Source organism: Nansenia antarctica (genome assembly GCF_963989245.1).
Source record: "Nansenia antarctica genome assembly, chromosome: 15".
NCBI lineage: Eukaryota > Metazoa > Chordata > Actinopteri > Argentiniformes > Microstomatidae > Nansenia > Nansenia antarctica.
The window spans coordinates 27,531,663-27,550,592 of NC_137685.1; the positions used below are offsets into that span (position 1 = coordinate 27,531,663).

Below are 18,930 nucleotides of genomic sequence, written 5' to 3' on the forward strand. Positions count from 1 at the left end.
CTGTCTGGCTGGCTGTCTGTCTGGCTGTCTGTCTGGCTGTCTGTCTGGCTGTCTGTCTGGCTGTCTGTCTGGCTGTCTGTCTGGCTGTCTGTCTATGAATTCTATGAAGCGTCCTTGGGTTTGAGAAAGGCGCTATATAAATCTAAGCTATTATTATTATTATTATGAATAATTCCTGTGTACTTCCACAGGGCTTCCTCCCGGAGGTCAAGTTCACCCGCATCCTGACGGAGCCTGTGTGCCGCGACCAGGGCCCCCGCCGCCGCGGCCGCCGCCCCCGCAGCGAGATGCCCAAGCCTCTGCTGTCCTCCTCGCCCCCCGGCCTCGGCCCCCTCTTCATGAACGGCGGCCTGATCGGCAGCATGGACCTGGTCAGCCTCCAGAACCTCCGCGGCGTCCAGGGCATCCCGCTCACGGGGCTCATGGGCTTCCCTCACAGCTTCGCCGCCGGGGAGGACGCCGCCAAGAACGGCCTGAGCATGCTTCCCATGATGCTCCACGGCATCCACCACCACGGGGCCGTGCAGCCCCACATGTTCAGCCTCAGTGCCGGGATGATGGGCCAGCCGCCGCCGCCGCAACAGCCTCCTTCTAGCTCCGCCCCCGGCTCCTCCTCCTCCTCTTCCTCCTCCTCCTCCTCCGTGACCACCGCCGCCGCGGCCTCGCCGCTGTCCGCCGCCAGCAGCCCCGCCACGGGGGCCGACGCCTCCGCCCTCCAGCCCGGCCCCCTGGGGGGGAAGAGGGAGGAGGGGAAGCCGGGGGGGGGCGGCGGCCTCGCGGTCGTCCACGGCAACATGGCCTCCGTCAACACCACCGCCACCGCCGTCCCCACCACCAGCAGTAGCAGCGGCGGCGGCAGTCACCTGACCTTCAACCCCTTCCTCATCCCCGGGATGTCCCACGGCCTGCTCTACCCGCACATGTTCCTCCCCCATGGCGGTATCATGGCGCTGCCGGGCATGCCCCCCCCCCCCCCAGCCGCCGCAGACTCCCCCGGCAGCCCTAAGAGGAAGAGGAAGAGAACGACAGAGGTAGCGGAGGGAGGAGGGGAGGCGGGGGGCTCCTCAGCCCAGCCACAGACGGACAACGGGCTTCCGGCCGCCCCCAGTGGCGCCGCCGCTCAGACAGGGGAACAGGAAGAGGAAGACCCTGAGCTGGCTGGGGGGGCGGAGGCCCGGGGTCAGGAGGGGCGAGGGGTCCACCACCCCCCAGAGGTAGACCCTGAGCAGAGGGCCGAGGAGGAGAAAGGAGGAGCGCAGGAGGACAAACTGCCTGAGGAGGATGGGGAAGCGAGAGAGTCGTCAGCGAGGAGGGGGGGGGGGGAGGAGGAGGGGGAGGGTTCTCAATAGACGAACTCCCCTTATTCTCTTTCTGACTGTGTAAAGTTGGGTGTGTCAGTCTCGGGTGTCAGTCTTGGGTGTGTCAGTCTCAATGTATATGTAAAGACTTTTATTATCCAACTTGTTCATGTTTATAGCGCTCCTGCGCCCCCCCCCACCTGTACCAAACTTGTGTGATCTTTATCTTCTATAACCTCCCACATCCTCCATTCAGCAACTCGATGACAAGAGACGGGACACTCCTGCACATACGGTAAACACGCACACTGTGAGCCATGCGAGAGAGGAGCGGTTCAACGCTTTTTTTTTTTTTTTTAGCACCGTCGGGGGTGGGGGGGGGGGGAAACAACGGGATTGAACGTGGTCTGCTGTGTCGTGGACATGAAAGACTCCTGGTACATTATGTTGTGGTGGTAATAAGTTCGATGCTAGGGTGTTTTTTTTGTCTGAGAAGGAGTTGAGAATAGTGTCTCCTACCACCTACCTAACAACACACTGACTGCAGGGTGCAACGTTGCAGAACCTTCAGATAGAGATGTTTCTTCTAGATGCAACAGGTGTGAGTGTCTGTCATAGAGTAGAGTGTCATGTCAGCTCTGTACAGTACATTTCTAGCTGCAGTGTTCTTAACTTTGGACCTTACTGAATGCACCCCACCCCTGGATGAGTGACAGCTACATGAGTCAGTAAAGAGCCGCATTAGCTAGCTACCCAGGGAACCTCTGCTTCCTTTATGGTTCGAACAGGGTTGTGAAGTCAATTATGTTCCCCTTTTTGATTGAAGGTCCTTCGTAATCTGTCAATTTGAGTAGGAATGCAAGCAAGGTACTAGCTTGTGGCCCCCGAGTTTGAGGAATACTTAGCATGACTGCTTCTCCGTTCTCCAAGGACAGCTTTGTCCATCACCAGTTGGTTTTGTCTTGTTGCTGCTATGTGAAACATGTCAATCGAAATTAGAGAAGAAAAAAAAAAACGATGTGTCTATCTAGACAAAATGACAGATGTAGTGAACACATGTTTGAGTATGACGGCTACTCAAGAAAATAACTCAACTATTGCTTCAAAACCGATAGCAGAGAACAATCCTGAGGTTGACTTTTGATATAATGTTTTTTGAAATTTATTCTCACACAAAGTCACTTTGAAAAAAATGCCCTCCTTCTGTTCTCAGTCTCACCGGGGAATAATCATGTGTTAGGGCTGGCACTAGCCCTATGGCATGGGCATTTGTGCCAGTTGGAGGGGGTGAGGGTGGGGGGGGGGGGGGGGCAGGGAGGAGGTGCCATAGACCAGTTCATAGGGCTCTGATGGTGGGTGCCTGAGCATCGATGAGGGAGAGAAGGCAGACGGGAGGGTATAGGAGAGGTAGGGAGGTAGGGGAGTAGGGGATTCTGTGTGTAAAAGAAAACTATCTGTCCATTCCCATCCATCTGTCCAGTGTTAGGGAAGAATGGGTCGCCGTGGCAATATGCCTCCACATTCTAAAGGGTTCGCCGTCTCCTTTCCTTTCCTCAGATGCGTTTTCAAAATCCTGTAGACTAGGTCATACTAAGAGTTTTTAAATATGTAAATCTATTTAGCTGTATATTGCTGTTACTTTTGTTTACAAGCACACCAACCATGTTTTTAGTTTTCTCCGTTATGTCACTCGATATATTGGGGGAAAATAGCAAAATCAGTACCAGTGTTTCTTGTATTTAACAAACTGTACTGTACACTAAATGGATGCAAACACTCCTGAATTTTCACAACAGGGTCTGTTTTTTGGGTATGTTTTCAACTTGGCTTCAGAGCTTAATAACTTTTTGACTTCACTTTTTTGTTTGTTTTCTGATATGAAAACAATATTTTTTGCACAGTGTCCTTTTGGTGAATGTTCACTTGTACCTGTATTCTGTTGTTTTCTTTCTTTGTTTGTGTTTGTGTGTGGTGTGTGTGCGTGCGTGCATGCATGCATGCGCACGCTTACACACAACCTGGCCCGTGGAAGACATGTTATCGTAGAGCTGTTTCTATTTCTTTGTCTTGCCCTAAAAGTAATCTTTCTTGTTGAAAGACATGTTTATTGTTGCCTTGTCACAAAACATGTGACTATAATTTATTTTTTATTTTTTGCTTTGCCAAACTTTCACCAAATATGACATTATTTTTCTTTCTTTAATCGTAGTTGATTATATTAAAAGTAAAATGCCTTATTTAGCTAGTGTTTTTATATATAGATGTTTTGTTACATCTCCATATTGGAAATTATATATCAACGTACTTTCTTTGTTTAGTTTGTTTTTGAATGCCTCTTCAGTTGTATGCATACATGCCTTGCTATTGTGCGTCATCCAAACTAGGATTTGGTAACATGGTGGTGTCACAGTGGCTGTACGGTGATGGAAGATCATGTTCCATGGATACAGCTGTCTTATGTTCCCCTTCAATCACTGTGTGAACCCACATAGTCCACTCGAATTAACTCAATCAGTCCTCAAAGCACAAATGGAGAACAATAAATTATTGTGTTCTTATCAGTGACAGTGCCTCCGATTTGGTTTGATAGCTGATATCAGTTGATGTCATTTACAAGGCGATACCATACTAAGGAGGAAGAGGCCTATGTATGTAGAACCGTTCCTCCAAAGTACATCTCATCTGATGTGATGGTTGTGAAGGACACATACACATGTTGATGTGATGGTTGTGAAGGACACCATACACATGTTGATTGGCCTCGTCTGATAAGCTGGATGCCCCTTGTTTCATTCAGATGACAAGCTTTTGATACGCTTATATTCACTTGAGGCCTTTTGTAACTAACATCAACATACATGATGCACAGTATGTATACAACTGAAGTGGAGGTCATTGAGTTATGTGTCTTTGGATAGTCAAGCAACATGTTCTGGGGGTAAACTATTAATAATCCAACTGAAGTAGATATTAGGTAAATATTCACACTTCATTAACACACCAGAGCCCATGCCCATTTCCTGTTACTTGGCTTGTTTGTGAAAACTTGAAACAGTTCATTGGTGCAGTATGTGACTATAGTTTGAAGGTCAATGTATTGTCTCCATGTCATCATGACAGCGTTTTACTGTGCGTGTCTCTTTTTTCAGTTAATTTTTGGTAATTTATGTAAGGTCAGATTGATTTCAAGTCATGTATCTCATTATGTATTTATTGTACTACTCTTGTCTTAGCATTTTCATGTTTATGCCTGGTTTGTAACTTAATGGGGTCAGACGGACAACAGTCAGGCTTCTAAAGCTTTCTGGCATTCTACAAATTTGAGGAGAAAAAAGAAAAGCAAAAAAAAAAGTTTCTTGTATCATATTTGCCATCACCCGTGGCAGGAAGAGTTGAAAACGCATAAGTTGATTTCATGACAACAGTGTAAAATGCACTTAACATGTGCCATAGATTGTGGATCATTAGGATTGAGGGGTCAATTTCCTCAGCGTGGATTTGGGCTGAATTGTACATTATCCCATTTTCTGCAGTCATACACCAGTTGCTGGGCCCTATTATGTCTAGTATTTTGCACGTCAGGGGGAGATACAGGATCTGGTTTGCCAATGCTATGTGTGTTGTGATTGCATGCCTGGACATGCTGGTTGTAGTAGTCACAACGGTCAGAGGGCAGGCCACCACTGAGTGGGTGCGTGTGTGTGTTTGCATGCATGCTCCAAGGTTATGATCCAGCAGCTGCTTGTGTTAGGACAGTGGTTCTCAGCTCATATGGTCAAGGCCCGTGTTCAGAGGGGCTGAACTGTGAGCTCCCTAGTTACATTAAACCAGGTGCACTGCACTGGATGTGGGATCATTCTACTAAAGACAAAGTACTTGGCTGACATCAGCAACATTAATACCGTTTTTTTTGTTTTTTTTAACTAGCTCCTATATTCCCATGTGGACCAATCACATAATTCAGAACATGGTATGTGATCTTTTATTGTGCAATAAAAGATGACTTTCAACTTTCATCAAGGGGTGTTTTTGCTGCTCAGTCATTGCTATCTGCACAATGTTCAACCTGTTCATGGAGCTGTGTCAACTAGGTTCTATGGACAGGTTTCCCAGACACGGATTAGCAGCCCTTGACTAAATAAAATGTTCGATAGAAAATCTAAATGTCCATCGTCCATCAACGTCGCTAAAGGAACATCCTCGCGAGACTTATTAAAATAAGTCTGGATTGTCCTTTAGCGACGTTGATGGAACACGCCCCTGGAAGGATGTTTGTTCAGGCCAGCTGCTTCCGGTTTCTGAACTCTCTCACCAGCACTTCTTCCAAACTGGACTTCCTATAGGGGGTGTGCAGCCTTTAGCTGCACCAACACACCTGATTTAACCATCATTAAAGTAGTCATCGATGATTTAACCATGATTAAAGTAGTCATCCAGCCTCGATCGGATGGTGTTGTGCGCATGACAAACAAACAACGGTTCTAGAACAATACTCGTAGACTACTTGTTGACGTGCTTACGTCACTAGGGGAGACGTCACGACGCAACGCGTGTTTTGTTTACCCGTATCTCATTGGTGGGCAAAGGAGCCGTTTTCCCGCCAATTGCACTTCGGTGCATTGTGGGATCGGGTCTGGATGACCGGAGGTTCTGGAAGTGAAGTGGAAGTGTCTCGGGACAACAACAGTGTTGATCATAAAGGTTCTAGATTCTCTGGCTTCGTTCTAGAACGTTCTGGAAGTTCCATTTTAGAATGCGTGACGACGAGTCAGATGAGGATTCGGGAAGAACGGACGGAACCATGGAGGTTACCATGGAGACGCTCTGTACCGAGCTGAACATGGACCAGGACACGGGGGCTGAAGCCATGAGAGACTTCACCTCCATCTGGAACACCTACACCCTGGAGGTTAGACACTGTATTACACCCTTAATACATCTCTCGCTCTCTCTCTCTCTCTCTCTCTCTCTCTCTCTCTCTCTCTCTCTCTCTCTCTCTCTCTCTCTCTCTCTCTCTCTCTCTCTCTCTCTCTCTCTCTCTCTCTATATATATATATATACATACACCCTGGAGGTTAGACACTGTATTACACCCTATATATACATACACCCTGGAGGTTAGACACTGTATTACACCCTGTAATATATATATATGAATGAATGAATATATATATGAATGAATGAATGGTCTTTATTGTCATTGATATAGTACAGGTACCAAACAATGAAATTTGAGAGGGGGGGGGGCTCCCCTGGTGCTAGGAAAGAAAAAAAAAAAAAGGGAAAGGAGCTGGTTTACATAAATAAAGGCTATGTACACTATCCACTATACTATACTGTATGTATATATATATACACCCTGGAGGTTAGACACTGTATTACACCCTGGAGGTTAATACATCTATATGAGGGCTGCAACGATTAGTCGACATAATCGACGACGTCGACGTGGAATTTTTTTGTCGACTAGTCGTATAAAAAAACGGGAGCCATGCAAGAATCAGCTGGGTAAGTTTTAGCTAACGTTGTTAGCCAACTGACTAACGTTATATTGTTAGGGTCGTAATGTTTATGTTAGCTTTACTGTTACATGTTGGAAAACAACGTCTCATGGACAGGGCTGTACATGCTATGAGCGTTTGTGCTATTAATTTATTTGCCCTGTGGCACGCGTGTGACAGACAGAGGCGCTTGTATGTAACGTTACGTAGCAGGGGTTTTCCATGTTGAAGCCAGGAGAACGCGAGATGAAATGAAGTGAGGGGTGGTCGCTATTAAAATACCAGGTAGTCATGGTGGATGATCATGAATGATGCTTGATAAGTGAATGCTATTTCAATTATGTTGAGTCCACCAGCGAGCTGTCTGTAAGATAAACAGCGCCAAGCGTAGCCTACTAACGTGAGCTGTCTGTAGTCTAGCCAGCAATGCTAGCTAGCCAATCAACTAGCTCTGTGAGCAGCTGTAGCTTGGCGTAACGTTAGGTTAGATAGCTAGTTAAGCCGGATTTATGCTTCTGCGTCGCCATTTACGCGCAGCGAAAAGCCACATGACTAATCGCGACTATCCGAAAAATAATCGACAGATTAGTCGACTACCAAAATAATCGTTAGTTGCAGCCCTAATAATACAGGGCTTGACATTAAGCTTTTTCAGGTCACAACTTATCTTTTACTTGTCCGAGAGCTCAAGTTACTTGTCCAAATCCAAAGATTTTGAAAAAGCAATAATATGAATAATAATATATTATACTCTCACCGGCCACTTCATTAGGTACACCTTTTCAACTGCTTGTTAACGCAAATATCTAATCAGCCAATCATGTGGCAGCAACTCAATGCATTTAGGCATGTAGACATGGTCAAGACGATCTGCTGAAGTTCAAACCAGCATCAGAATGGGAAATAAAGGTGATTTAAGCGACTTTGAACCTGGCATGGTTGTTGGTGCCAGACGGGCTGTTGCGTGATATTATAGTGTCAATATGGACCAAAATCTCTGAGGAATGTTTCCAGCACCTTGTTGAATCTATGCCACAAAGAATTAAGGCAGTTCTGAAGGCAAAAGCGGGGGTCCAACCCCAAGGTGTGCCTAATGAAGTGGCCAGTGAGTGTATGTGTATGCAAATAACACATTTGACTACTATTGATTTGATAATGATGTATCCTTAATTTTCAAATGTATTCAATATTTTGTAATTATTTAAAAACGTAACCCCTAACCCTAACCCTTTTAGATTAGGATTGGCCACAAAAGGGATGAATATCTAGGAATATTTACCCAAAAAATGTGTAACTATAGTCTCTCCCCAATGGAAGCAATCTTATTTGCTAGCTTTTGGATAGTATCCTAAATTGAGAAATCTATTAGGGATGCACCGAAATGAAAATTCTTGGCCGAGGCCGAAGCCGAATTTAAGGAAACACTTGGCCGAATACCGAATACCGAATGTGTATCGGCAGTTTTTAATTTTATCATTGCATAAACTAAATACGTTTTGCTTTTTATTCATGCTTCTCAAAGAAAGAAATTGAGATTGAAAAAAAAATTACTTTTATTGAACATTCCAGCAGACATCAGTCTATACCAACAAAGCACAATAAATAAAATAAATCAGTCAAATTAAATGTTTTTGTTTTCCCTGAATAGCTGCTGAAAGAAAATCTTTGTAGGCCTACAACAAAAAAGTGCATTGGGATAAAAGTGCTTTGAGCCTACTTTTTACTAGGCTACTTCTTTTCGTAAAAGACCATATTTAACATTTTAACAACATGTTTTAAACTTTTTTCATTTTAACAAAACATTAGAAAACAAACAAACAACATTATGCCTATACTTGACTGACTGCTCAAATTAAATCTGTCTGTATAACGTATGTATATAACGTATGTATGTGTAGCTTGTCAGCTATGGCATGTCAGTTACACAATATATAACAAAAATGTGCATAGGGATAAATTAAACAAATGAATAACTGGCTGCCCTTTAAAACAATATAAGCCTACTTATTCAGGAAAAGTGGCAGGTTCATCGATGCCCAAACTGCTGAAGGCTCTGGCCAAGGAATGGGCTGCAAATCTAACGTTGGTATTAACTCAAACAATCCAGACAAAAAATCTAAATATTTAAGTCCATATGTAAATAAAGTTATGTGTAATAAAGTGGAATGAAACAGGGAAAAAGTATTGAACACTAGATGAAAAAAGGGCGCTTGTGACTTTAAAAAGTAATGGCGATTAGCGATGTTTAGCTTAGCCAGTTGAACAGAAGTAACTTCACTTTTAACATCACTTCCCGGGGTCGTAGAGGGCTGGTTGACGGCTTAAAATGACCGTGATGACCTAAGGACCTTATCCAGCATAGTCTTGTGTTTATACCCCGGGGATAGCCGGTGTTATTCACGGACAAACAACTCGTTATACGTTCGATTTGGGCTCTTCGTCTCATTCGCCGAGCAGCATGGGATGCTTACACTGTTTGATTGCGTCATCAAAACACGCCCACTATTCGGTTGTAAACATTCGGTGTTTTCACACATTCGGCCGAATACCGAATGTGCTTTATTTTGCGATATTCGGCCGAATACATTCGGTGGCCGAATGTTCGGTGCATTCCTAAAATCTATAATTAGTGTCATTCTGAAGTTCGTATTGCGATGTGCTGGTCTTAAAACTTCAAACCTAAAATATACGATCGCATCGAACTACATGAAAATAAGCGGCATTGAGAAGAAGCGAATACGCGTTCACGTGAATGGCACTAGTGACAGGAGACCCACAACACTATGGCTGCGTTCGTAAACTCGCTCTGGAATCTGATCAGCACTCATGGAATGCCTTTTGTCCAATCACGTCTTTATGACGTTGAACGCAGTGTGCGCTCTGGCGCTCTGAGCGAATTTACGAACTATGATGATAACGAACTACGAGAGACTGAAATAGCGAGAATGAGGCGCGGCATCGCTTTGCTTGCTATTTTTTTTTACTATTCAGATCGGAAGGAGGAATTCATGTTTGCAGATATTAATACATATTGATTTCTTTTTTTGTTTTGACTTGTCCATCGGACAACTGCAGGAGGAAGTCCACTTGTCCGAACATAAAATGTACTTGTCCCGGACAAGCGGACAAGCCTTAATGTTGAGCCCTGTCTATATTTTACTGCAATATTGCCTAAGTGTGTGTGTATGCGTCTTTATCCCATCCCTACTGATACTGTCTATCTTATGCCTTACCTGCTGTCATCTACTCCTACCCCTGGGCTATACCCATGCTATTTCTATGATTTATTATTTCTATATTATTATTATTATACCACTCTAATTATTTATTTCATTTCTTTTTCTTTTTTTTAATAACTATTGCCGTTGTCTCTTGTTGCTGCAATGTCAAGGAACCCGAACCTACGAATTTTACTCTACGCTATGTTACTTGTATAATGCATGGGATGTAACAATAAACTTGATTCTGATTATCAACCCTTTGAAGGTGGAAGAAGAACTGTCACCCGACCACCAACTTCTGACTTGTTGTTTCCTCTCAGGGTGAGGTGGTGCATTGGCTCGCCTGCTCCCTCTACGCAGCCTGCAGAAAGGGCTGCACGCCCACCGTAGGGAAGGGACTGATGGAGGGCAACTGTGTGTCCCTGACTCGAATACTCAGGACTGCCAAACTGAGGTCAGTGACAAAAGAAACGGTATCCCTACACTCCACAGTATCAATATGTCTAGTCATTAGGGGTGTAACGGATCACCTAATTCATGAATCGGATCGGATCAGATAATTTTTCGCATCAACACAATCTTTTTTAAATTTATATATAAAAACTGCTTTTTCCTTGAATTCTGTAAAAACACCACTTTTATTATGTGAAAAAACCCAACAACATTCAAGATGTCAAAACTGGTAAAAAAAAAAATATATATAACATATTCTACACTCAAACATTACATATTATACTGAAATACACATTCAACTTAAATTATAGTGCAATATGAGAGAGGGAGGCGCCTGGTTGCAGCAGTGAATCCCTGGGCTCTTTAAAGCAGATGAATAAACATGTTTTATGCCACTTTTAACTAAATAATAAAGTGAACCCTTCCTCTGAACATGGTATGAAAACAATGCCTACATTATCAGAAGTTGTCTACCTTTCTCCTGCCTCCCGTCATAATTGACAGAGAAGCCAAAGTGTCCTATACATGGGATTTAAATGACGAGGGAGGCATTTTGAGTTCTTCTCCGCCGCCAACGTTACTAGCACTCGCCATGATACACTTGGGCAGCGTTCGTAAATTCGCTTTGAGAGCGCCGGAGCGCACGCTGGGTCCGACGTCATAAAGGGACCAAGTAATTTGATTGGATAAGAGGCGTTCCTTGAATGCTGATCAGATTCCAGAGTGAATTTACGAACGCAGCCTTGTTGTTGTGGATTCCCAGCTTCACGTGTAGTGAGTAAACATCAGATTCTTATATTTTTTGCATTATCAACCTATCATTGCGCTTTAGAGTAAAACAAAGCACACAACTGTCGCGTCTATCTTTTCATGGCAACTCTACATTGTGATTTACAAGAGATATGAACGAATATTAAGTAATATTATTACTTGTTTAAATTTTGCAAGTGATCCACGGTACAAATGCGTGCCGAACCGTGGGGGGCGATCCCAAAACACACTACCACCCCTACTAGCCATAGTCACTGGTGATGCAAATTCTACTTCAGTGCTTTTCAGGGACGAAGCAAAACGATACTAACAACCGAGGAAAGGTCTTCCGGCAGTTCTGGTTAAGGGGTCCATTATTATCTTTATCCCGATTTCAGTGAATCCACTGCAGAGTAACTGTCAAGACTTTCCTGCCTCCACCACTTTGACTGTTAAAAAAAAAAAGCTCCTTGCTTAATACAAATCTTTAACATTTCTATGGAACATTCCGTCCTGTGTCCATCTCATAACTCCATCTCATAGTTTTGATAATGATAATCTTACTATTTTTATGTATTCCTAAATGTATTGGGAAGAGAAGGGTTGAGGAGCAAATGAAAGACTTTTGGGATTTAGCCATCGACACAGATCTTAAGCAGGACTAAAACTACCTTGTTTCATTTGTAAATTGTATGGATTGAACTAACGTTGATGCTGTTCCCATCTGAAGTGTTTTTTCCTTTCTCATGCCGGTTTAGTTTGATCCAGTTCTTCAACAAGATGAAAAAGTGGTCGGACATGTCCAATTTATCTCAGGATTTCCGGAACCGCATGGGCCGTCTGGAGCGGAACTTTGAGGTGTCGACAGTGATCTTCCGGAAGTTTGAACCTATCTTCATGGACATGTTCCAGAGTCCCCAAGGAGAGCCCCCCCGGCAGCCCAGGAGCAGGAAACACAGGTTCCCACTTTTTATTTCCCCCCTCTCCCTCCATCACTCTATTCTCTCCATGCCTCTCTAGCCACTTCTCAATAGTCTGAAAGTCGGTCCTCTCTTCCATTCCTCTGTGACCTGGAAACCGGCGAGTGGTCACCGCCACGTTTAAGAGCAGGTCACTTGTCCAACCAGGTTGACTCCTCCCCCTCCAAGCTTATATCCATGCAGGCATTTGTCTTATGTATCAGACCCACGGCCCCTTTACGCTTGGGGAATCCCCCCTTTACAAATTTGCGGATCGATTGTATCTTTGAGTATATGGAAATAAATTATGAAGATTCAAAATCAACAAATCGCATAGTGGAAGACATTATACACAGACACACACACACACACACACACACACACACACACACACACACACACACACACACACACACACACACACACACACACACACACCTACATAGTGGAAGACATTATACACTAATGATTTTCAGAATGACAAACAATACATATGCATGCCTGAAGCTACAAAGTTGTATATGAAGTTGTGTAGTAGATTCAATATGTATACAGGTACTAGTCTATATGTATACACTCACTAGTCCAGGCACGTGCCGTGAGCTTTTAGATTGGGTAAGCATAAGATATAGAAATACACATAATTACACATACACCCTATCAGTGAACGCAGTTTCAAGGAAATGCAATTTTGATGCCCTAGAACCCGCTAATAAACTGTAGTGTCACTTTGTGGTCAGTTTACCAAAAACAAAAAAAACAGTTGCCAGTTTCGACTATATCAGAGGTGCTCATTGTTCAATCTGTTTTGAACTAAGATCTTTTCAAGTAGCCAACCTGCTGAAATCTACAAGTCCAGTTTCAACATCGCAAACGCACACATGCACAACACAGACACACACCGTTTCCATCCTCCATAGTAAACTCACAACACACTTTCTTTTCACACTTTGTCACACAGGCACTTGACATCACATCAAACCATATAAACAAGCACAGATCGCCACCAGCCTCGCCAATCATATAAATCATATAAACCGCTCATACCAGGCTTGCTGCATCCCCTAGCGACTCTCCCGGGTGGCCTTTAGCCTGTAGTTGTGTTTTTCCAGTCCAGTCCAGTCCAGTCTACGAAATCCCTTTAGGTCGCTGACAGTAATGTCCATATTCACAAAATCTGATTGGCTATAAGCATGCTTACCATGGCCACATTAAACAGCGGGCTGAGGCATCGTAAAAAAATAAAAAAGACATTTTCACGCATTCGAATATACGCGAGGGAAAGCAGAGAGAGGAGTGCTTATATGCAACGCAATGCAGAGTAGGAAGTGCTTACTCCTGCAGGTGGCGCTAAAAATGCAACGTCAAAATGAATGACTCCTGCTGCCCTTGGGACCTAAAATACGACTCTTTTAATGAAAACAAACAAACGGTTACATGCACTTTTATTTTAATATTTTCACGGTCCTTTTTTATTTTTTCGTTGGGTAAGCACTGCTTACCTCTGCTTATATGGACGGCACGTCCCTGCACTAGTCTATATGTATACACTCACTAGTCTATATGTATACACTCACTAGTCTATATGTATACACTCACTAGTCTATATGTATACACTCACTAGTCTATATGTATACAGGTACTAGCTTACATGTATTCGCTCATTTCAATAGGCACCTCCCATGCGGAAGATAATTGTATGAGGAACAATCAAACTTATTTTTTCCCCATCTCAGCCTCACGGCCTCCTTCACGCCTTCATCTCAACTACTGTGACATCTTGTCATTATTTTTGAAATATGTACTGTACATCTATCATTAGTTGTGGGATAATCATGACATGAAATTCAATCTTCTTCTCTCACCCTATAGGCGCCTGCCATGTCACATTAGTGACGTCTTCAAATTCTGCTGGACCCTGTTTGTGTACACTAAAGGTAATACTACTACTAAAGGTAGGAGGGGACATAGGACCTCCTGTCACTGTGTTCTGAAGTCATATTCCACCAGCCAGCCCAGTCCTGCATACTACCCATATCTATCTAACACCATCCATTCTACCCATATCTATCTAAAACCATTCATTCTACCCATATCTATCTAACACCATTCATTCTACCCATATCTATCTAACACCATTCATTCTACCCATATCTATCTAACACCATTCATACTACCCATATCTATCTAACACCATCCATTCATTCATACTACCCATATCTATCTAACACCATTCATTCTACCCATATCTATCTAACACCATTCATTCTACCCATATCTATCTAACACCATTCATTCTACCAATATCTATCTAAAACCATCCATTCATTCATTCTACCCATATCTATCTAACACCATACATGTATGTGTTCAATATTTACGACCAAAAATCCTTATGTGTGTGGGCAACTCCCAACTCCCGACTAGGGTTGCCAGATGGCCTCGTTTTTTTGGGGTGGAATTAGCGGTTTTACACTGTGGTTAGGGTAGAAAATGTCAATCCCTCTGGCAACCCTGTTCGCGAGTCCGATTGTGACGTGGATGGAACGTAGCCAATCAAGAAGCGAGCTGACTCATTCTACCCATATCTATCTAACACCATCCATTCATTCTACCCATAACTATCTAACACCATCCATTCATTCTACCCATATCTATCTAACACCATTCATTCATTCTACCCATATCTATCTAACACCATCCATTCTACCCTTATCTATCTAACACCCTCCATTCATTCCTGATTCCGTAGGGAATTTCCGAATGATCGGTGACGACCTGGTGAACTCGTACCACCTCCTGCTCTGCTGTCTGGACCTGGTGTTTGGGAACGCGCTGCTGTGCTCCAACAGGAAGGAGCTCATCAACCCCCTCTTTAGAGGTACACCTGGAACTTCACATACGTGACACGGTCCGTCAGTTGGTCCGCAAGTCACCATCCCATTTAATGTTCAGACTTTTCTTTTGACCTTTTTTTCACATTTCATTCACACATTTCAGCGTTGTTGAAAATCAACTACACACATCGCTAGTCAACTAACACTGCTTGTTTTGTGAGCCTGCTAACAATGTAAAGTAGTGTTATAGTTAACTTTTTGGAATGACTAGCGGGTTGAAACGTTGAAATGTATTTCTGTGTTTCGAAATAGTAGTCTGAACATTTTGATTGGTTGCTGACTTGAGGCCCAAATGACCAGACCGTGTCACATATGATGTATTTCATTTACAACCAGACAGAGCAACCCCCCCCCCCCCCATAAAAGTTTGTTTTTCATGTAACAACTCAAGTAGGCCAGTTATTACTGCTGATTGTCACACATTCATAGAATTTCTTCCCTCCTATTTTCTGTTTCATGAACATTACCACATGTATATACGTAGTGTGTTACATACGTTATGTATCAGTTCTTGCACAATTTTAAAGATGACAAGTGACCACAATTCAACCACTCGTTTTCTCTTAGTAGAAGTTTTTAAAGTTTTTTTTTTCTCAGTGGGGCAGTCCCACTCATATTTTTCATTTTTATTGATAGATAAAGTGGAGAATTAGACAGGAAGGATGGGTGAGAGAGAGAGGAGGGATGACATGCAGGATATGTCCCCGGCCGGATTCGAACAGGGGACCCTGCGGTTACATGGGGTAGTGGTGGTAGTGGTGGTCTAGTGGATAGTGAGTTGGACTTGTGATCAGAAGGTTGTGAGTTCAAATCCCGCCTGAAACCACACCACTACTAGTGTGCCCTTGAGTAAGGCTTTTAGCCCTCAGTTACTCCAGGGGGAATGTCCCTGTAATTTGTAATTGTAAGTCGCTTTGGATTAAAAGCGTCTGCTAAATGTCAAAATTAATTAATTAATTACATGGTCGATGCTTAACCTGCTACGCCACCTAAGCGCCCCTAGTAGAAGTTTTGTGACGAAAACTGAAGTGGTCTGACGTCCGTTGTGATGGTGTTGTTCTGTGCAGGCTTGCCCAGCATCTACAGGTCTGAGAACAGCACCCCGGAGGAGCCTCCTTGTGTCATCGACCGGCTGTGTGAGCTGCACGACGGTCTGGTGGTGGAAGCCAAGGGCATCAAGGAGCACTACTTCAAGCCCTACATTCAACGGCTCTATGAGAAACAGGTGACGCCTTTTACGAAATGTGACGCGGTCTGGTGAAATGTGCAACCAGAAGGCAAAGTCATTTTTCTGTTTTTTTACATGTGCTTAAACTACAGATTGTAAGCTTTCAAATGATGTCTCATACATTGAAATCAGAGAAAAACACGACAGGCGTATTTGAATGTTGGTACACCTCAAACACTGAATGGGAGAAAAGTGACTCTAAACGCAGCCACAGCTCCGAACGCTGCTAACAGCTCCGAACGCTGCTAACAGCTACCGGCTGACAAAACACTCCGCTGCGAAGGTCTAAACTGTATTTTAATAACATCACAACATGCTGAGAGAACATCGACATGCTAAAAACACATAACTACACATAACTAGATGAACACACAGTTCTTGCTTTTGACCTAAAAAAAGCCTTGCTCACGACCTATAACGACGACCTAAAACGAAAGTATGTTTACAAGCCAAGTGCCTGTGTGCGTGTGTAAGAGAGCGAGAGCAAGAGAGAGAGAGCGCCTACAGGGTCCAGTTTGCTGATGATTCTCTTCTCCTCCAGATTCTTAAAGGGAACGAGGAGCTGCTGACAGAACTGCTGGACACACCCAACTTCATAGATAACAAGTTAGTCTGTCTCCATGTCCTCCTCTTCTACGTCTACACAGGTAGACCGTTCTCCCACAGGCTAACACAACGCTGTCACACTCACGCAGTGATGTATTCCAAATTTGTCATGAAGACGCGAAGTGAAAAGGAATCCCGAGAATTAACGAACCCTACCGCTGCGCGTCTCACCCCAGTAAAGCCATCAACCGCGAGTACGAGGAGTACGTGCTGACCGTGGGGGACTTCGACGAGCGAGTGTTCCTCGGGGCCGACGCGGACGAGGAGATCGGGACGCCGCGGAAGGCGGCCCCGGAACCCCCCGCCCGCCAGCTGTCCGCCCGCATGCAGGTGGAGACCAACCTGCAGCAGCACTTTGAGAAGGTAGACAGTTAACACATTCTCCTCTTTTTGATATAACCTCTAATTGATCCATCTGTATATACACCATACGGTACATAGCTACCGTAACTGTACATAGCTTACTACCATCCTCTCCTGGATATACCTCTAACTAACGTACTTGCCATACTGTTCCTATCATGTATCACTATCATGTTTTACATGACACAGGATGGAATGAAGGAGGGGATGTTAAAGATTTGTATTAAGCAAGGAGCATTTTTTTTTTACTGTCAAAGTGGTGGAGGCAGGAAAGTCTTGACAGTTACTCTGCAGTGGATTCACTGAAATCGGGATAAAGATAATAATGGACCCCTTAACCAGAACTACCGGAACACCTTTCCTCAGTTGTTAGGAACACGACTCTTCTAAATAACGTACTTGCCATACTCTACCCATCACGCCATACTCTACCCATCACTTATCCCTTATCACTATTTGCACTTCTGGTTAGATGCTAAACTGCATTTCGTTGTCTGGTACTTGTACTCTGCAATGACCAATACATTTGAATGTAATCTAATCCAAACCACTAGGTGGCAGCAGCCATGCTGTGCTTTGAGAAGGGAGCAGTCCCCAGTTTTCCCTTGTCTGACCCGCTGACCTCTCGAATCCCCCCTCCAAACGAAAAGGAAAATCCCCTCTCAAAGAGCATGACTCATCAGCATCCTTCTTATCCGTGTTTGTGCGTGCGTGTGTGCGCGTGTGTGTGTGTGCGTGTGCGTGTGCGTGTGCGTGTGTGTGTGCAGACCCGCTCTCTGGCGCCCTCTACCCCTCTGACGGGGCAGCGCTACCTGAGGGAGAAGGAGGTTCTGGCCACGCCCGTGTCCTCGGCCACCCAGAGCGTCAGCCGCCTGCAGGGCATGGTGTCCGGCCTGCGCAGCGCGCCCAGCGACAACCTCGCCCAGATATTCAAGTGAGCCTCGCCCCACAGGCGCCCGTTCACTAACACGTGTCGCAACAAAAACAAATATCTACGTGCCGTTCAGCTGACGCTGTTATCCAAAGCGACTTAGATTCCAGCGAGCGCATACATTTCAGTAGATACGGTCCCAGCGGGCATCAAACCCACAACCTAAGCGTTGTTAGCGCCGTGCTCTACCCACTGAGCCACAGAGGACCACGAATGTACGCCCACGCTGTACTTAGTCACACTGGATAAAAATGGTCTGCTAAATAGTACTAGTACTATTATTATTATTGTTATTATTATTATTATGATTATTGTCTTCAACGATAGTGGGAGCTGGACTTCATCATCAGTGGTTAGATAGTGACCCAGACGCTGAACTGTCCTCCCTGTAGGTCTTGTTCACGGGACCCCACGGACGCCGTGCTGAACAGAGTGAAGGTCCTGGGAGAGACGTTCAGACAACATTACACCAGGGACTCTGAGGACGTGCCTGGGTCTCACATGGGTGAGCGACCTGGCGTACACATACACACACACACACACACACACAGGAAACACAAAAACACAGTTGTCAACAACCTCATGAAACGTACTGTGGCCCGTGTCACATTGTCACCGGGATTTATTCCATTTTAAAAGCGTACCGTATTGGATTGATCAAGTGTTATTACCTCCTCTCTCTCTCTCTCTCTCTCTCCCCCTGTCTCTCTCTCTGTCTCTCCC

At 44.4% G+C, this 18,930-nt stretch overlaps 2 protein-coding genes across 2 annotated transcripts in view; both read left to right on the forward strand.

Annotated features, from left to right (window-relative positions):
- Nucleotides 1-1,349, forward strand: part of chd6 (chromodomain helicase DNA binding protein 6) — a gene marked incomplete at both ends in the record, with an annotated part of 76,171 nt that extends 74,822 nt beyond the window's left edge. The window contains one exon of the mRNA XM_080546123.1: nucleotides 192-1,349. Within this exon, the coding sequence (XP_080402249.1) occupies nucleotides 192-1,349 (1,158 nt within the window). The remainder of the gene's footprint in view (nucleotides 1-191) is intronic.
- Nucleotides 1,350-5,954: 4,605 nt separating this feature from the next.
- Nucleotides 5,955-18,930, forward strand: part of rbl1 (retinoblastoma-like 1 (p107)) — a 33,043-nt gene continuing 20,067 nt past the window's right edge. Inside the window, exons 1-10 of the mRNA XM_080545572.1 lie at nucleotides 5,955-6,207; nucleotides 10,341-10,474; nucleotides 11,982-12,182; nucleotides 14,055-14,119; nucleotides 14,935-15,063; nucleotides 16,147-16,304; nucleotides 16,849-16,913; nucleotides 17,090-17,276; nucleotides 18,044-18,210; nucleotides 18,600-18,712. Coding sequence (XP_080401698.1) covers nucleotides 6,052-6,207; nucleotides 10,341-10,474; nucleotides 11,982-12,182; nucleotides 14,055-14,119; nucleotides 14,935-15,063; nucleotides 16,147-16,304; nucleotides 16,849-16,913; nucleotides 17,090-17,276; nucleotides 18,044-18,210; nucleotides 18,600-18,712 — 1,375 coding nt within the window. The 5' untranslated portion in view covers nucleotides 5,955-6,051. The remainder of the gene's footprint in view (nucleotides 6,208-10,340; nucleotides 10,475-11,981; nucleotides 12,183-14,054; nucleotides 14,120-14,934; nucleotides 15,064-16,146; nucleotides 16,305-16,848; nucleotides 16,914-17,089; nucleotides 17,277-18,043; nucleotides 18,211-18,599; nucleotides 18,713-18,930) is intronic.